Source organism: Hemiscyllium ocellatum, chromosome 15, assembly GCF_020745735.1.
Source record: "Hemiscyllium ocellatum isolate sHemOce1 chromosome 15, sHemOce1.pat.X.cur, whole genome shotgun sequence".
NCBI lineage: Eukaryota > Metazoa > Chordata > Chondrichthyes > Orectolobiformes > Hemiscylliidae > Hemiscyllium > Hemiscyllium ocellatum.
The window spans coordinates 31,160,571-31,175,227 of NC_083415.1; the positions used below are offsets into that span (position 1 = coordinate 31,160,571).

The 14,657-nt window shown below is 41.5% G+C and overlaps 1 protein-coding gene across 1 annotated transcript in view; it reads right to left on the reverse strand.

The window, feature by feature from the left end:
* Window positions 1-3,586: 3,586 nt before the first annotated feature.
* The window catches only part of gmeb2 (glucocorticoid modulatory element binding protein 2), a 66,197-nt gene continuing 55,126 nt past the window's right edge, over window positions 3,587-14,657 (reverse strand). Inside the window, exons 9-10 of the mRNA XM_060836335.1 lie at window positions 7,068-7,190; window positions 3,587-5,074 (exon numbers count right to left, since the gene is read on the reverse strand). Of these exons, the coding sequence (XP_060692318.1) occupies window positions 4,422-5,074; window positions 7,068-7,190 (776 nt within the window). The 3' untranslated portion in view covers window positions 3,587-4,421. The remainder of the gene's footprint in view (window positions 5,075-7,067; window positions 7,191-14,657) is intronic.

Below are 14,657 nucleotides of genomic sequence, written 5' to 3' on the forward strand. Positions count from 1 at the left end.
TCTGTTAAAGTAAATGACTTTAAGGTTGTACTTGCAAGTAAATAGTGAGGAAAAAATTTTGACTATGCAGTGAGATCTTGAGTTAATGTTAACCACACTGCATTGTGAAGGGTTATTTGCTTTACTTTTGGAGTTTGAAATTTCATTGGTAGCCAAGAGTTAAAGGCCCTTTACTTAAACTGTTGAATTGAAAACAAAAAATGCTGGAGATCACAGTGGGTCAGGCAGAACCATGGAGAGAAAACTAACTAACGTTTTGAGTCTAGATGACTATTCCGTTAGCTCGCTTTTTTTCCATGTATGCTGCTTTGACCCAATGTTATCTCCAGCACTTTTGTGTTTTAGGTTCAGATTCCATCATCTGCAGTAATATGCTCCTACCTTAAAGTGTTGCCTTGTATGCCCTGGGTAGATCAGTAGATCTTTTCTATACTGGTCATAGTCCTGAAGCTAAAAGGATCAATGGTGAATGCCTGCACTACTTCCCTTCACATCTCAAAATTTGTATTTTTACCTGCTAGATGCCTAGCAGACTCTACTTTCTCGCCTATATTTCATGTAAGAGGTTTTGCATATCAGACCAGGGAAAATCTGGCATCTTTGATGCTGTTGTGGTTCTGTTCGCCGAGCTGGGAATTTGTGTTGCAGACGTTTCATCTCCTGTCTAGGTGACTTCCTCAGTGCTTGGGAGCCTCCTGTGATCTTTCCTCCAGCATTTGTAGTGGTTTGAATCTGCCGCTTCCAGTTGTCAGTTCCAGCTGTCCGTTGCAGTGTTCGGTATATTGGGTCCAGATTGATGTGCTTATTGATTGAATCTGTGGATGAGTGCCATGCCTCTAGGCCAGGAATTCCCTGGCTGGTCTCGGTTTGGCTTGTACTATAATAGTAGGATAATAATAGAATAATAATAATAATGTTATTATTATTTCTAGAGGCATGGCACTCATCCACAGATTCAATCAATAAGCACATCAATCTGGACCCAATATACTGACCACTGCAACGGACAGCTTGAACTGACAACCAGAAGCGGCAGATTCAAACCATACAAATGCCGGAGGAAAGATCACAGAAGCGCTTCACAGGAGGCTCCCAAGCACTGAAGATGTCACCTAGACAGGGGACGAAACATCTGCAACACAAATTCCCAGCTCGGCAAACAGAACCACAACAACAAGCACCCGAGCTACAAATCTTCTCCCAAACTTTGAATCTTTGATGCTTCTGTTCAATGGGCCCTTTATTTGGTGTCCTCAACCAGTTGCACCTGCGCTAGGCACTCATGAGAAGTAGCAAAACAAAAGAGAAATGCAGTCATCAGTGAACAAGTATTGCTCTCACATAGCTGTAGCGCCTCAGCCTATTGGTACAATTTTAAGATCGAACAGACATTATAAATGCTACACTTTTCGCATCATGGCAGGTTGGCCCTGTTTTACTTTAATCATTACTCCAAAGAGCATGCAAATGACATGCACAGACCATCACCATATATAATTTGTTTCCACTGTTGTGAAAAGTGCAACACAATTGGAGTGTGGGTATCTTTCTCCAATTGGTGTGTTTTATATTACATCTGAACTCATCCTCATTTTAAAAAATAGTGAAACATAATTAATTAAATAATGTTAAAAAGGTAAAAGTAACAGTCATTCATTTACTGTTTTCATTGGAGAGTGGACAACATCACAAGTCAATTTCCAAGGCACCGGTCAGCAAATCTTACAAATCTGAATTTGTTGTCCTGTTGTAGAAAGTCACTAGTCCAAATATGTGCGTTAAATGGCATATAAACATTATTCTTCATTTTTTTTTTAAAACGGACAATACCATACATATGTTAGTATTCACTCAGTCTTGCTCCCAAAAAAGTCTGTTATTTTCAAAGCAAGACAGTTTTTATTATGTTAACACTTTGAGACATCCAATTTATGCCAATAAAAGTTTGTACAAAATGGAAAATGGCCTTTTTTTTGCCACAGCCAAAATGGTACAATACAGTAACAGCATAGAAGTCAACCAACAGGCACAAAATGAAATGAGAACCACTATGCAATGGATATTTTGCAAAACATCACAATGTTACATAATCTTTATTTTATTTACAAAACTTTAATGGACTCCCCCAAGTAAGTTTGATCACATTCTTATTTCAGATACAGTTATTCCGGAGCTTTCACGTTTTGTACAATTACATCACAATCAATAATAACTGACTGCCATCTTCTTTATCATCAGTCTCAGATTTTCCAACATCTTCAGTCAGTCACATTGAGCAACAAAATTTCCTTTCTCATTTTATCAGGAAAAAAAACTCTTCAAGTGGGCAGCCCTCTCGATTTTCCAGCCACTCTCTTCAAATGAATGAACGAACTACATTGTGCTCTGAGACAGTTCAACATGATAAGGCGTTAACTCAAGATCCCTTTTTTGTGTTTTAAAATGTAGTTTTAAATCTGTAAGAAATGAAAGTTCTATTCGAATTGCAGCAGCCAAGCTAACCAGATTCACTCTTCAATTAAAAGTGTTCTTTTTTTTAGAAAGGAAAAAAAATCTAACAGAGAAATAGATAAATATTGATAGATTACACAGAATTTCCCTGTCATTTATTATAAATAATTTCCATGAAGAAATTAAATATCCTTTTTTGAAAATTCAAAAATTGACATTGCAAGAACATGGAACACTCCTGAAAAACAGCCAGAAGCATTGGTACTCTTCACAAAAAGTTGCAATCAAACCCCAATTAAAAACCTCACCAAACTGTTAACATTTATTACCCAGAAACTTCATATATTGACAATACATATAAAACAAAAGGGAACAGGAAATTAGTTATTGACTGGCATGTCATTGCAGTTTATATGATAAAACATAGAAACCCAGATTATCTTATCACTCATTCCCAGTTTATCTATTATTCAATGCATTGTGGCGAATATGTGTTTATGTCAGCAAATCTTCCTGTTGTGTGCTACTAATCTCTGCCTAAAATAACTATGAAGAGGGGGTGTGTAGTTGCCAATTTATTCCAAAAAAAAGGAAAAAAAAATCTGAGGGCAATTTATTAATGTGGCAGATATCTCAAATCGGGCAGTTTAAGAGTGAACTGATCGGTCATCCACTATTTTAACTTCAGCATGATCCAGGAAGACTTCAAAATAGTGCGAGGGAACACTTCAGAAAAATGTTTTAGAAGAAGCTTTCACTGTGTACAGACGATCTATCGTCAGCCAAATCTGATAAACCACTTTGTTATCCAATCATAAATTCTCAGTAATCTCATAAATATCTGTGGACATCTATGTATGGAATATGGCAGAAAGAAGTTTGAATTTTGGCAAAAAGAGAATATTAAGAAACTAAACTTAAACTATTCAGACATTGTTCATACCTGCCTAAACTGTGGGATTTATAGATTTTAATAAGATCACACATGTGACAAAGGGAACAATTTCTTGAAAAACTAAGAAGTTCAAATATATTGATCATAAATATATGATTTCAGTTTACTGTGGAGACAGGGAGAAAACAGTGACTTTAAAACTATTTATGTTCCATTTCTTTCCATCAGTTTAGCTTATAAGTATTGATCTGATAATTTTAATAAACGTACAGTAGTATAAAAAAGTATTTTGTGTAAAGCATAACTTGTTATAGAAACATTAAATCAATTTTGTTTTGTATAACTCATACGTTCAAATAAGCACATTTTCACCATGAATAAAAATGGTACCTTATATTGTGGCTGCCAATAAAGCGCAAATGCGATAACTCTTTTACAGATGCTATTTAAATCCATTTTTAAAAAGTCAGCTTACTCATAGCGTACCCATTTGCCTGATTAGCTTTTCATATATGACAAAAATCGTAAATTATGTACCAACATTATTCTAAGTACAATGTCAATTGTACAATATCGGGTTGTAAACAAATTACATTGGCTGAATATTTACAAATTCTCCATATTAACCATATGATTATCCAAACAGCACAACACAATAAAATAATTATTAGAAAACAATGAAAGCACCTATTGTAAAATAAAACTGCCACTAACTCAATTATGGATTTTGTAAAGCAATCTCAAGACATTTTGAGTGTAATTAGGTATTAAAGCACACAAAATACAGTGCAGAAAAGCTCTGTAAAATACATTATAAACAATTCTATCAAGCATATCTGATAAATGTCTGTATTTTTGTACTTAAGCCAAAGTCTGAAAAAAAAAGAGTTGAGACATTTGCTCATACTCTGATTTTGCTGCTTCCATTCTAATGTTTTATCATCACTTGGTGGCACTGTGTAGGTTTAATCATCGTGTAGCAGAAACCATTCAGGTACAGTTCTCAAAAGTTACATTCAGTAGCAACAGGGCTTTGAAACAAAACATTCTAATAATGTGAAGCATGAGTTCAAGGCTATGGTTTCTGTTCATGTTCTTCACTTATTGATGTCACCTGTATAGTGGTGTGTCCTTCTCCTGTTGTGTTGGTTTCAGCAGATGGTACAGCCATAAGTGTGCTTCCAACAGATGCCATCTGGGTATTGTTATGGAGTGCAGCATTGAGACCAGGGACAGTAGTGAACAGCTGGATTGGGCTGACGACTTTCAACACAGTGTTACCATCTTGGATGGCAGCTGTGCTCAGGACTGCTAGATTCGATGTCTCTGGGTGGATCTCAACAGTATTGGGTATCCCAGAGCTTGAAGATGCCAGAACGTTGTACCCTCCAATCAGTGGTGAAGCTGTCGCAGTAAATGTTGCTGTGTGCGGTGAAACCTTGCCAACTGCAGTGACTGGAATAGTGGATAATGTTGCCATTTTTCCTATATTTGTGAGTTGAGACAGAGGCACTCCAGAAGCCAACGTAAGCTGGCCTGACTGTGATGTTGTGACCATTTGAGCTGCCACTGTTGCTGGTCCTGATGTTGCTCTAGTAAGGCGAGGCCTCTTGGAAGGCGGTGCTGCTGCAATTGGAGTCAAGGTCATGAGAACATTGTTTAGATGCTGGGATTTGTTCTTTAATTCTTTAGCTCGCTTACGATGCTCATCACATTGTTGTTCCAAAGCTAAAACAAAACAAAACACATCACATCTAGAGGAGTGTTTGAAACTTTTCAATCAAATACAAAGATACTTATAGAGTCATAGAGATGTAACAGACCTTCGGTCCAACCCGTCCATGCCGGCTAGATATCCTAACCCAATCTAGACTCACCTGCCAGCACCCGGTCCATATTCCTCCAAACTTTTCCTATTCATTTGCCCATCCAAATGCTTCTTAAATGTTGCAATTGTACCAGCCTCCACCAATTCCTCTGGCAGTTCATTCCATACATGTACCACCCTCTGCATGAAAAAGTTGCCCCTTAGGTCTCTTATATCTTTCCCCTCTCACCCTAAACCTATGCCCTCTAGTTCTGGACTCACAACCCCAAGGAAAATACTTTGCCTATTTACCCTATCCATGCCATTCATAATTTTGTAAACCTCTATAAGGTCACCCCTCAGCCTCCAACGCTCCAGGGAGAACAGCCACTCCCTATAGCTCAAATCCTCCAACCCTGGCAGCATCCTTGTAAATCTTTTCTGAACCCTTTCAAGTTTCACAACATCTTTCCGATAGAAAGGAGACCAGAATTGCATGCAATATTTCAACAGTGGCCTAACCAATGACCTGCACAGCCACAATATGACCTCCCAACTGCTGCACTCAATACTCTGACCAATAAAGAAAAGCATACCTTCTTCATTATCCTATCTCCCTGCGACTCCAGTTTCAAGGAGCTATGTACCTGCACTCCAATGTCTCTTTGGTCAGCAACACTCCCTAGGACCTTACCATCAAGTGTATAAGTCCTGCTAAGATTTGCTTTCCCAAAATGCATCACCTCGTATTTATCTGAATTAAACTCCACCTGCCACTTCTCAGCCCATTGGCCCATTTGGTCCAGATCCTGTTGTAATCTGAGGTAACCCTCTTCGCTGTCCACGACACCTCCAATTTTGGTGTTATCTGCAAACTTACTGTGACCCTTATGTTCGCATCCAAATCGTTTATGTAAATGACAAAAAGTAGAGAGCCCAGCACCGATCCTTGTGGCACTCCACTGGTCACAGGCCTCCAGTCTGAAAACCAACCCTCCAGCACCACCCTTCTGTCTTTTACCTTTGAGCCAGTTCTGTATCCAAATGGCTAGTTCTCCCTGTATTCCATGAGATCTAACCTTGCTAATCAGTCTCCCATGGGAACCTTGTCGAACGCCTTACTGAAGTCGATATAGATCACATCTATTGCTCTGCCCTCAAGTTTGAGAGACATGATTTCCCAAGCACAAAGTCATGTTGACTATCCCAAATCAGTCCTTGCCTTTCCAAATACATGTACATCCTGTCCCTCAGGATTCCCTCCAACAACTTGCCCACCACTGACATCAGGCTCACTGGTCTTTAGTTCCCTGACTTCTGTTAACTTTTTAAATATCAACTTTGTCACAAGAGTGTAATCTGCCTTGTACTACAGTGCTCTATATAAAATGACATAAAATGTAGAGCTCAACATAGGCTATTCAATTCAAGGGGTTCATTTTGTTCTTTATGCTCCAAGTCAGATTTCTTCTGACTAATATCGCTCCATCAATATTACCTTCTCTTACACTACGATACACCAACTGAGGATGTCTACAGACAGTTATTCTCAGAACGTGGCACAGTAAAATTAGATTGAATACGATTTAATTAAAACTAAATCATTTAGTGGATGCAACAAGTTGAAACACAAAGACTTTACATGTCAGATTGATGTAATGAAGATTCTACCATTCACAGAGTCAGGTGTCATCTCAAGCTGTCCTTTGTTACACTTTCAACAAGCCAGTCATACAATACAATTGATAATGGCACACAAAAAAAACTCCATATCTCACCATTAAAAAGAGACTTTATGTAAAGGTATTACAAAAATATTGCAATGTTTAACAGAAAAGAAGATTTGTTTTTATGATAGTTAACTAAGAACAGTGTGAATTTTCAGCTACAGAAAATAACTGCATATATACTTACTCGCTAAATCTCGTGTGTACTGCTCTCGGGAACGATCCATTTGGCTCTTGTGGCTTGTCAAAACCTTTTTAACAAGGTCCAGAAGACCAAAACTTTGCACAATATTGTTAAGAATGACTGCATCTGAAAATATTAATCAATACAAAAAGATAGTAAATGATTGCATTCAGCCAAAGTTTCAGAACTGCTTAACAAACAACGAGAAATTGTAACAGCAAATAATCGGAACCATTTTTAAAAAGTAGTTGCTTGGTACTTAATTTTCAAAATACAAGCACAGCATGCAATTTCCACAAGTAAATTCAGTTGAAAATTTTGTACGTTGGTAGTACTTTTGCTTTGGCTTTTGAAGAATTCAATTATTCTTACAATCCAAACTTCCAGAACTTGAAAATCATTTGAAATAAAAACAGAAAAGAGTTGCAGATTCTGTAAGTCAGAAACAAAAACAGAAGTTGCTGGGAAGGTTCAGCAGGTCTGGCAGCATCTGTAAAGAAAAGGGTCACTGGACCTGAAACGTTAACTTTGATAACTCTTCACAGATGCTGCCAGACCTACTCAGCTTTCCCAGTAACTTCTGTTTTTGTTGTTGAAAAACATTTGCTCTGATTTCTGGACACAGGTTTAGACTTTGCAGCCGACCCTCTTATTCGCATTAGAAACAAGGCGATTAAGATACAAAATTTGTACACTCCTACCTGATTTCCCTAATAGTAACATGGCTACAAACAACCCTACTCAGTCCCAGGCTTTATTCTGCATTGTCCTGTGCACACTGCAGACAACTGAGTGACATTGTAAAAGAAACACTCCAGTAAACCTTTTAATTTTGTAGGCACAGTCCCTCTCGAAAGAAAATTGCAATAATGCACTGCAGGGTGGTGGATACAATTCTTTTGCCACTGAGGGAGGAATAGGATGGCATACCCAGGTAAGAAGCAGGATCCCCACTATAGTGATGCCATCCCAAGTGCATAAGGTAGAGATACGGAGGTCAGGAAGAACATATTTTCAGTAGGAGCAGGAAGACCTCAAGACTGAGCCTCCAACAGAAATGGGAGCAAAAGTCAAGGGTGGTCAATGCCTGGAGTGCGGCTCCCAGAATTCGTCAGAAGAGGTAAAAAATGTTTAATTACCTCATCTGTGTGGTCAAAGTGAGTGAATGCATCTGCATGACAACTTCAGCCACCATAGTGTCACTTGCCTTGCAGCAGACCTTAATACTCAGAACTCCTAATATCCTAATTCTCAAATAATAGACAGCAAATGGTTAAAGAAAATACTGGAAATATTCAGCAAGTTTGGCAAATGCTAAAATTTCACATCAGCGCAAGTCCAACTCCTTTTAAGGTCACAGATTCAGGGAACTCAAATAAGCATCTTAAAGGAGTGGATAAAGTGAGGACTGCAGATGCTGGAGATCAGAGCTGAAAAATGTGTTGCTGGAAAAGCACAGCAGGTCAGGCAGCATCCAACGAGCAGAAGAATCAACGTTTCAGGCATAAGCCTTTCTTCAGGAATGAGGAAGGTGTGCCAAGCAGGCTAAGATAAAAGATAGGGAGGAAGGACTTGGAGGAGGGACGTTGGGAATGCGATAGGTGGAAGGAGGTTAAGGTGAGGGTGATAGGCCAGAGAAGGGGTGAAGGTGGAGAGGTCGGGAAGAAAATTGCAGGTCAAGAAGGCGGTGCTGAATCCAAGGGTTGGAGCTGAGATAAGGTGGGGCAGAGAGAGGAAATGAGGAAGCTGGAGACGTAGGTCAGTTTATAGTAAATGTCCGTATTGAGTTGGTAGCCCAAGATAGAAATGGAGATGTCTAGGAAGGGGAGAGAGGAATCTGAGACAGTCCACGAGGAGGTTGAACAGCTCATCCATTTTATTGACACCTTCCACCCCGACCTCAAATTTACCTCAGACTCCTCCTTCCCCTTCCTAAACCTCTCCATTTCTTTCTCGGGCGACCGACTCAACTCGCACATATACTATAAAGCGACCGACTCCCACAGATTACACCTAGATTACACCTCCTCCCACCCTGCCCCCTGTAAAAACACCATCCCATATTCCCAATTCCTTTGTCTCTGTCACACCTGCTCCCAGGAGGACCAATTCCAATAGCAAACAACCCAGATGGCCTCCTTCTTCGAAGACCGCAATTTACCTTCAGACGTGGTTGACAATGCTCTCCACCGCATCTCCTCCACTTCCCATTCCTCCGTCCTTGAACCCTGCCCCTCCAATCACCACCAGGACAGAACCCCACTGGTCCTCACCTACCACCCCACCAACCTCCAGATACATCGTATCATCCTTCATCATTTCCGCCACCTCCAAACAGACCCCACCACCAAGGATATATTTCCCTCCCCTCCTCTATCAGTGTTCCAGAAAGACCACTCCCTCCACGACTCCCTCGTCAGGTCCACATCCCCCACCAACCCAACCTCCACTCCCGGCACCTTCCCCTGCAACCGCAAGAAATGCAAAACTTGCACCCACACCTCCCCCCTCACTTCCCTCCAAGGCCCCAAGGGATTCTCCTATATGTGTCACAAATTCACCTGCACCTTCACACACATCATTTGCTGCATCCGATGTGGCCTCCTCTACATTGGGGAGACAGGCCGCTTACTTGAGGAACGTTTCAGAGAACACCTCTTGGACACCCGCACCAATCAACCCAACCACTCCATGGCTCAACACTTCGACTCCCCCTCCCACTCCGCCAAGGACATGCAGGTCCTTGGCCTCCTCCATCGCCAGACCATGGCAGCATGACGCTTGGAGGAAGAGCGTCTCATCTTCCGCCTAGGAACCCTCCAACCACAAGGGATGAATGTAGATTTCTCCAGCTTCCTCATTTCTCCTCCCCCCATCTTATCTCAGTCCCAACCCTCGGACTCAGCACTGCCTTCTTGATTTTGGATTAGTGGTGCTGGAAGAGCACAGCAGTTCAGGCAGCATCCGTGGAGCAGCAAAATCGACGTTTTGGGCAAAAGCCCTTCATCAGGAATAAAGGCAAAGAGGCTGAAGCGTGGAGAGATAAGCTAGAGGAGGGTGGGGGGTGGGGGAGAAAGTAGCATGGAGTACAATAGGTGAGTGGGGGAGGGGGTCAAGGTGATAGGTCAGGGAGGAGGGTGGAGTGGATAGGTGGAAAAGAAGATAGGCAGGCAGGTAGGACAAGTCATGTGGACAGTGCTGAGCTGGAAGTTTGGAACTAGGGTGAGATGGGGGAAAGGGGAAATGAGGAAACTGTTGAAGTCCACATTGATGCCCTGGGGTTGAAGTGTTCTGAGGAGGAAGATGAAGCGTTCTTCCTCCAGGCATCTGGTGGTGAGGGAGCGGCGGTGAAGGAGGCCCAGGACTCCATGTCCTCGGCAGATTGGGAGGGGGAGTTGAAATGTTGGGCAACAGGGCGATGTGGCTGATTGATGCGGGTGTCCCAGAGATGTTCCCTAAAGTGCTCTGCTAGGAGGCATCCAGTCTCCCCAATGTAGAGGGGACCGCATCGGGAGCAACGGATGCAATACATGATATTAGTATTGCATCCGTTGCTCCGATGCGGTCTCCTCTACATTGGGGAGACTGGATGCCTCCTAGCAGAACACATTAGGGAACACCTCCGGGACACCCGCACCAATCAACCACACCGCCCTGTTGCCCAACATTTCAACTCCCCCTCCCACTCTGCCGAGAACATGGAGTCCTGGGCCTCCTTCACCGCTGCTCCCTCACCACCAGATGCCTGGAGGAAGAACGCCTCATCTTCCGCCTCAGAACACTTCAACCCAGGGCATCAATATGGACTTCAACAATTTCCTCATTTCCCCTTCCCCCACCTCACCCTAGTTCCAAACTTCCAGCTCAGCACTTTCCCGACTTGTCCTACCTACCTATCTTCTTTTCCACCTATCCACTCCACCCTGTCCTCCCTGACCTATCACCTTCATCCCCTCCCCCACTCACCTATTGTACTCCATGCTACTTTCTCCCCACCCCCCCACCCTCCTCTAGCTTATCTCTCCATGCTTCAGACTCTCTGCCTTTATTCCTGATGAAGGGCTTTTGCCCGAAACGTCGTTTTTGCTGCTCCTCGGATGGTGCCTGAACTGCTGTACTCTTCCCGCACCACTAATCCAAAACCTGCTTTCCAGCATCTGCAGTCATTGTTTTTACCGCCTTCTTGACCTGCAATCTTCTTCCCGACCTCTCCGCCCCCACCCCCTCTCCAGCCTATCACCCTCACCTTAACCCCCTTCCACCTATCGCGATCTTAAAGGTGTGGGCTTGTATTAAATAGTTGTGATGATATGTACTGATATCTGTCAGATATCCTCCAGTCTTTGGCTCTATGTGCCACAAAGCTTCAAACAGAACATGAAGCTCTTCCTTTCCACTGTGAAAGTAGTGGATCTCACCATGGCAACAATACCGCACGAAGAGGTGATGGAACAACTACTTTGTTGGCTTCCAGTGCAATACAAGAGCTAGTATCAATACTCCAGATGCACCATTTGTCCTTTACTGAATTGTTGTAGAACAAAACTATTAAATTAATTTGTTTAAGCAGTGACCAAATTTGTTTTGAGTTAACCTTGCTAAAATTACATGGTACCCCCCCCCCCCCCCCCCCCCGCTTCACAGTATTTGAGTTTCAAATCATATATCAAATTTCAATGTCTCTGCAGTCACTTTGAACCAAGAGTTCCAAGATTTCTACTTTCTATATGTTTTCATGGTCAGATGCTTTCACCACATTAAGATTTACACCATCTCTTGTTGTTTCCCTGTTGCCATCGGTCACAAAACAGCCATGTGATATGTTTATCAAATCAAAGCTACTTATGTATTCCTAATTTATTGCTGAGTGACTGACTTCACCTTCTTCAAACTCATTTTACCACTTCATGGAAATCAAACTTTTTTTTACCTCAAAGTCTGATTGGTTTATTGGTCCGGGAGGTGATGGCCTAGTGGTATTGCCACTGGATTGTTAATCCAGAGACCCAGGTAACATTCCAGCGACCCAGTTTGAACCCCATCACAACAGAAGGTGGAATTTGAATTCAATAAATATCTGGAATTAAGAATCTAATGACTCTTATAAATCCATTGCCAATTGTTAGAAAAACCCATCTGGTTCACTAACGTCCTTTAACCGACATCCTTCCCTGGTCTGACCTACATGTGACTCCAGATCCGCAACAAACTAATTGAATCTCAACTGGCCTCTGAGCAATTAGGGATGGGCAATAAATTCTGCCTAGATAGCAACGCCCTCATCCTGTTACAGAATAAAGCAACTTAGCACCTCCTACAGAACTAATTTCTCAGATATCCTTGCATAAAAGGTTATCCTTCTTCCACTCCTGTATATGTTTTTTTTCCCCTCAATAATCTGTTGCTTCAAGATTAGGAACAATGATGTCCTACTGCAATTTTGCAAGGTAGAGCAGCCACACAGGAATTTTGTGCACAGCTCCTGTCTCCTCATCTGAGGAAAGATGTTCTAGCTATAGAGGGAGTGCAGCAAACGTTTACCAAATTGATTCCTGGGAGGAATGACAGGTGTAATTTACGAGAAGAGAGTGTCAGTTAGTATTGTATTCAATGGACTTATGAAGAATGAGGGGGGAATCTCACAGTAATCTATAAAATTCTAACAGAACTAAACAGGTTGGATGCAGGAAGAATGTTCCTGATGCAGGGGAGTACAGAACCAGGAGTTATGGCTTAAGGATAAGAAACAAATCTTTTAGGACAGAAGTGAAGAGAAATTTCTTCATCCAGAGTGGTGAGCTTGTAAAGTTCACTGCCACAGAAACTGGTTGAGGCCAAAACATATGCGTTTTCAAGACAGATGCAGATATAGCTCTTACGGATATGGGGAGGAGGGCAAGGTTAGAGTATTGAGCTCCATGATCAGCTATGATCATAATGAATAGCGGAGCAGGCTCGATGAGGTGAATAGTCTATTCCTGTTCCATCTTTTATGTTTCAACGTTTTGATTGCAATTCTCTAAGGTCAGTCATATTTTTGATATTCCTACCATATCATGGCTGCCTACTGCTAAAACCTCCCTTTTTAGTATCATGCTTCGGTCATTCATGTACATACATTGTATTGTAGACTTGATTCTTTTTGTAGTTTCCAGTACTAATTGCCAGAAGATAGCCCTTCTTGGAACATCTGTTGTGCAAATATCTTTACCCATCTAATGGCTAATGTTCAATCTACTTCAGTCAGGGGAAACAATTGTAAGCATACCGAGATAAGCTAAAGTCTATTTCAGAAAAGTGTCATGATCCCAGTTGATGATATTACTGAACATGTCAGTTCCCGGATTGAAACCTGGATGAACAAATCAGATTTCTTCTTAATCAGTTAGTTAGCCACTGAAACATATTCACATGATACTGCAGATTTTCTTAAACAATACACGTTTATTACACAAAAAAAGAACAAATCAAACTATCAAAATATAAAAGACAGAATGATCTTAAAACATGCAGCAAAACAAAGTTTCAACCTGTTTCAAAGATACGAACAGTTAGAAACATAAGTCCAAAGACATCTCACCCCATCTCAATGCTTCAAGTTTCTACTTAACTGGCAGCTTACAGTTTCTTTCCTGTGGACTGTGGAAATAATTCAATGAGAGCTTTCTAAATCTGATAGAAAACTTGTCACAAATCTGAGGGCCTTAACTTTCTCAGTTCCAATAAGAACATAAGACCTAGGTGCAGGAGTAGATCATGTGACCCTTCAAGCCTGCTCCACTATTCAATAAGATCATGGCTGACCCTTTTGAAGTCTCAGCTCCATGTACCCACCCTCTCACTATAATCCTTAATTCACTTACTGTTCAAAAAATTATCTTAGTTTTATAAGCATTCAATGAGGAAGCCTCAACTACTTCACTGGGCATGGAATTCCATAGATTCACAATCCTCTGGGTGAAGAAGGTTTTTCTCAATTCAATCCTAAATCTGCTCCCCAATTTTAAGGCTACGCCCTTTTGTCCTAGTTTCACCCGCCAGTGGAAACATTCTCTCTACTTTTATCTTACCTATTCCATTCAAAATTTTCTATAAGATCCACCCCCCGCCTCATTCTTCTAAACTCGAATGAATATAATCCCAGTCTACTCAGTCTCTTCTCAGTACATCCTATCTCAAGTAAGGAGACCAAAACTGCATACAATACTCCAGGTGCGGCCTCACCAGCACCCTATACAGCTGCAGCGTAGCTTGCCTGCTTTTAAACTCAATCCCTTTAGCAATAAAGATAACATTCCATTTGCCTTCTTTATTATCTGTTGCATCTGCAGACCAATCTTCTGCGATTCATGTACAAGGACACCCCGGTCCCTCTGCACAGCATCAAGCTGCAACATTTTACCATTCAAGCAGCAGTCCTTTTTATGGTCATTCCTACCAAAATGGACAACTTGACATTTATTAACATTGTATTCTATGTGCCAGACCTTTGCCCACTCACTTAAATATGTGTCCCTTTGCAAGGTTTCACAGTCCCCTGTACACTTTGCTCTGCCACTCACCTCAGTGTCATCTGCAAACTTTAACACATTA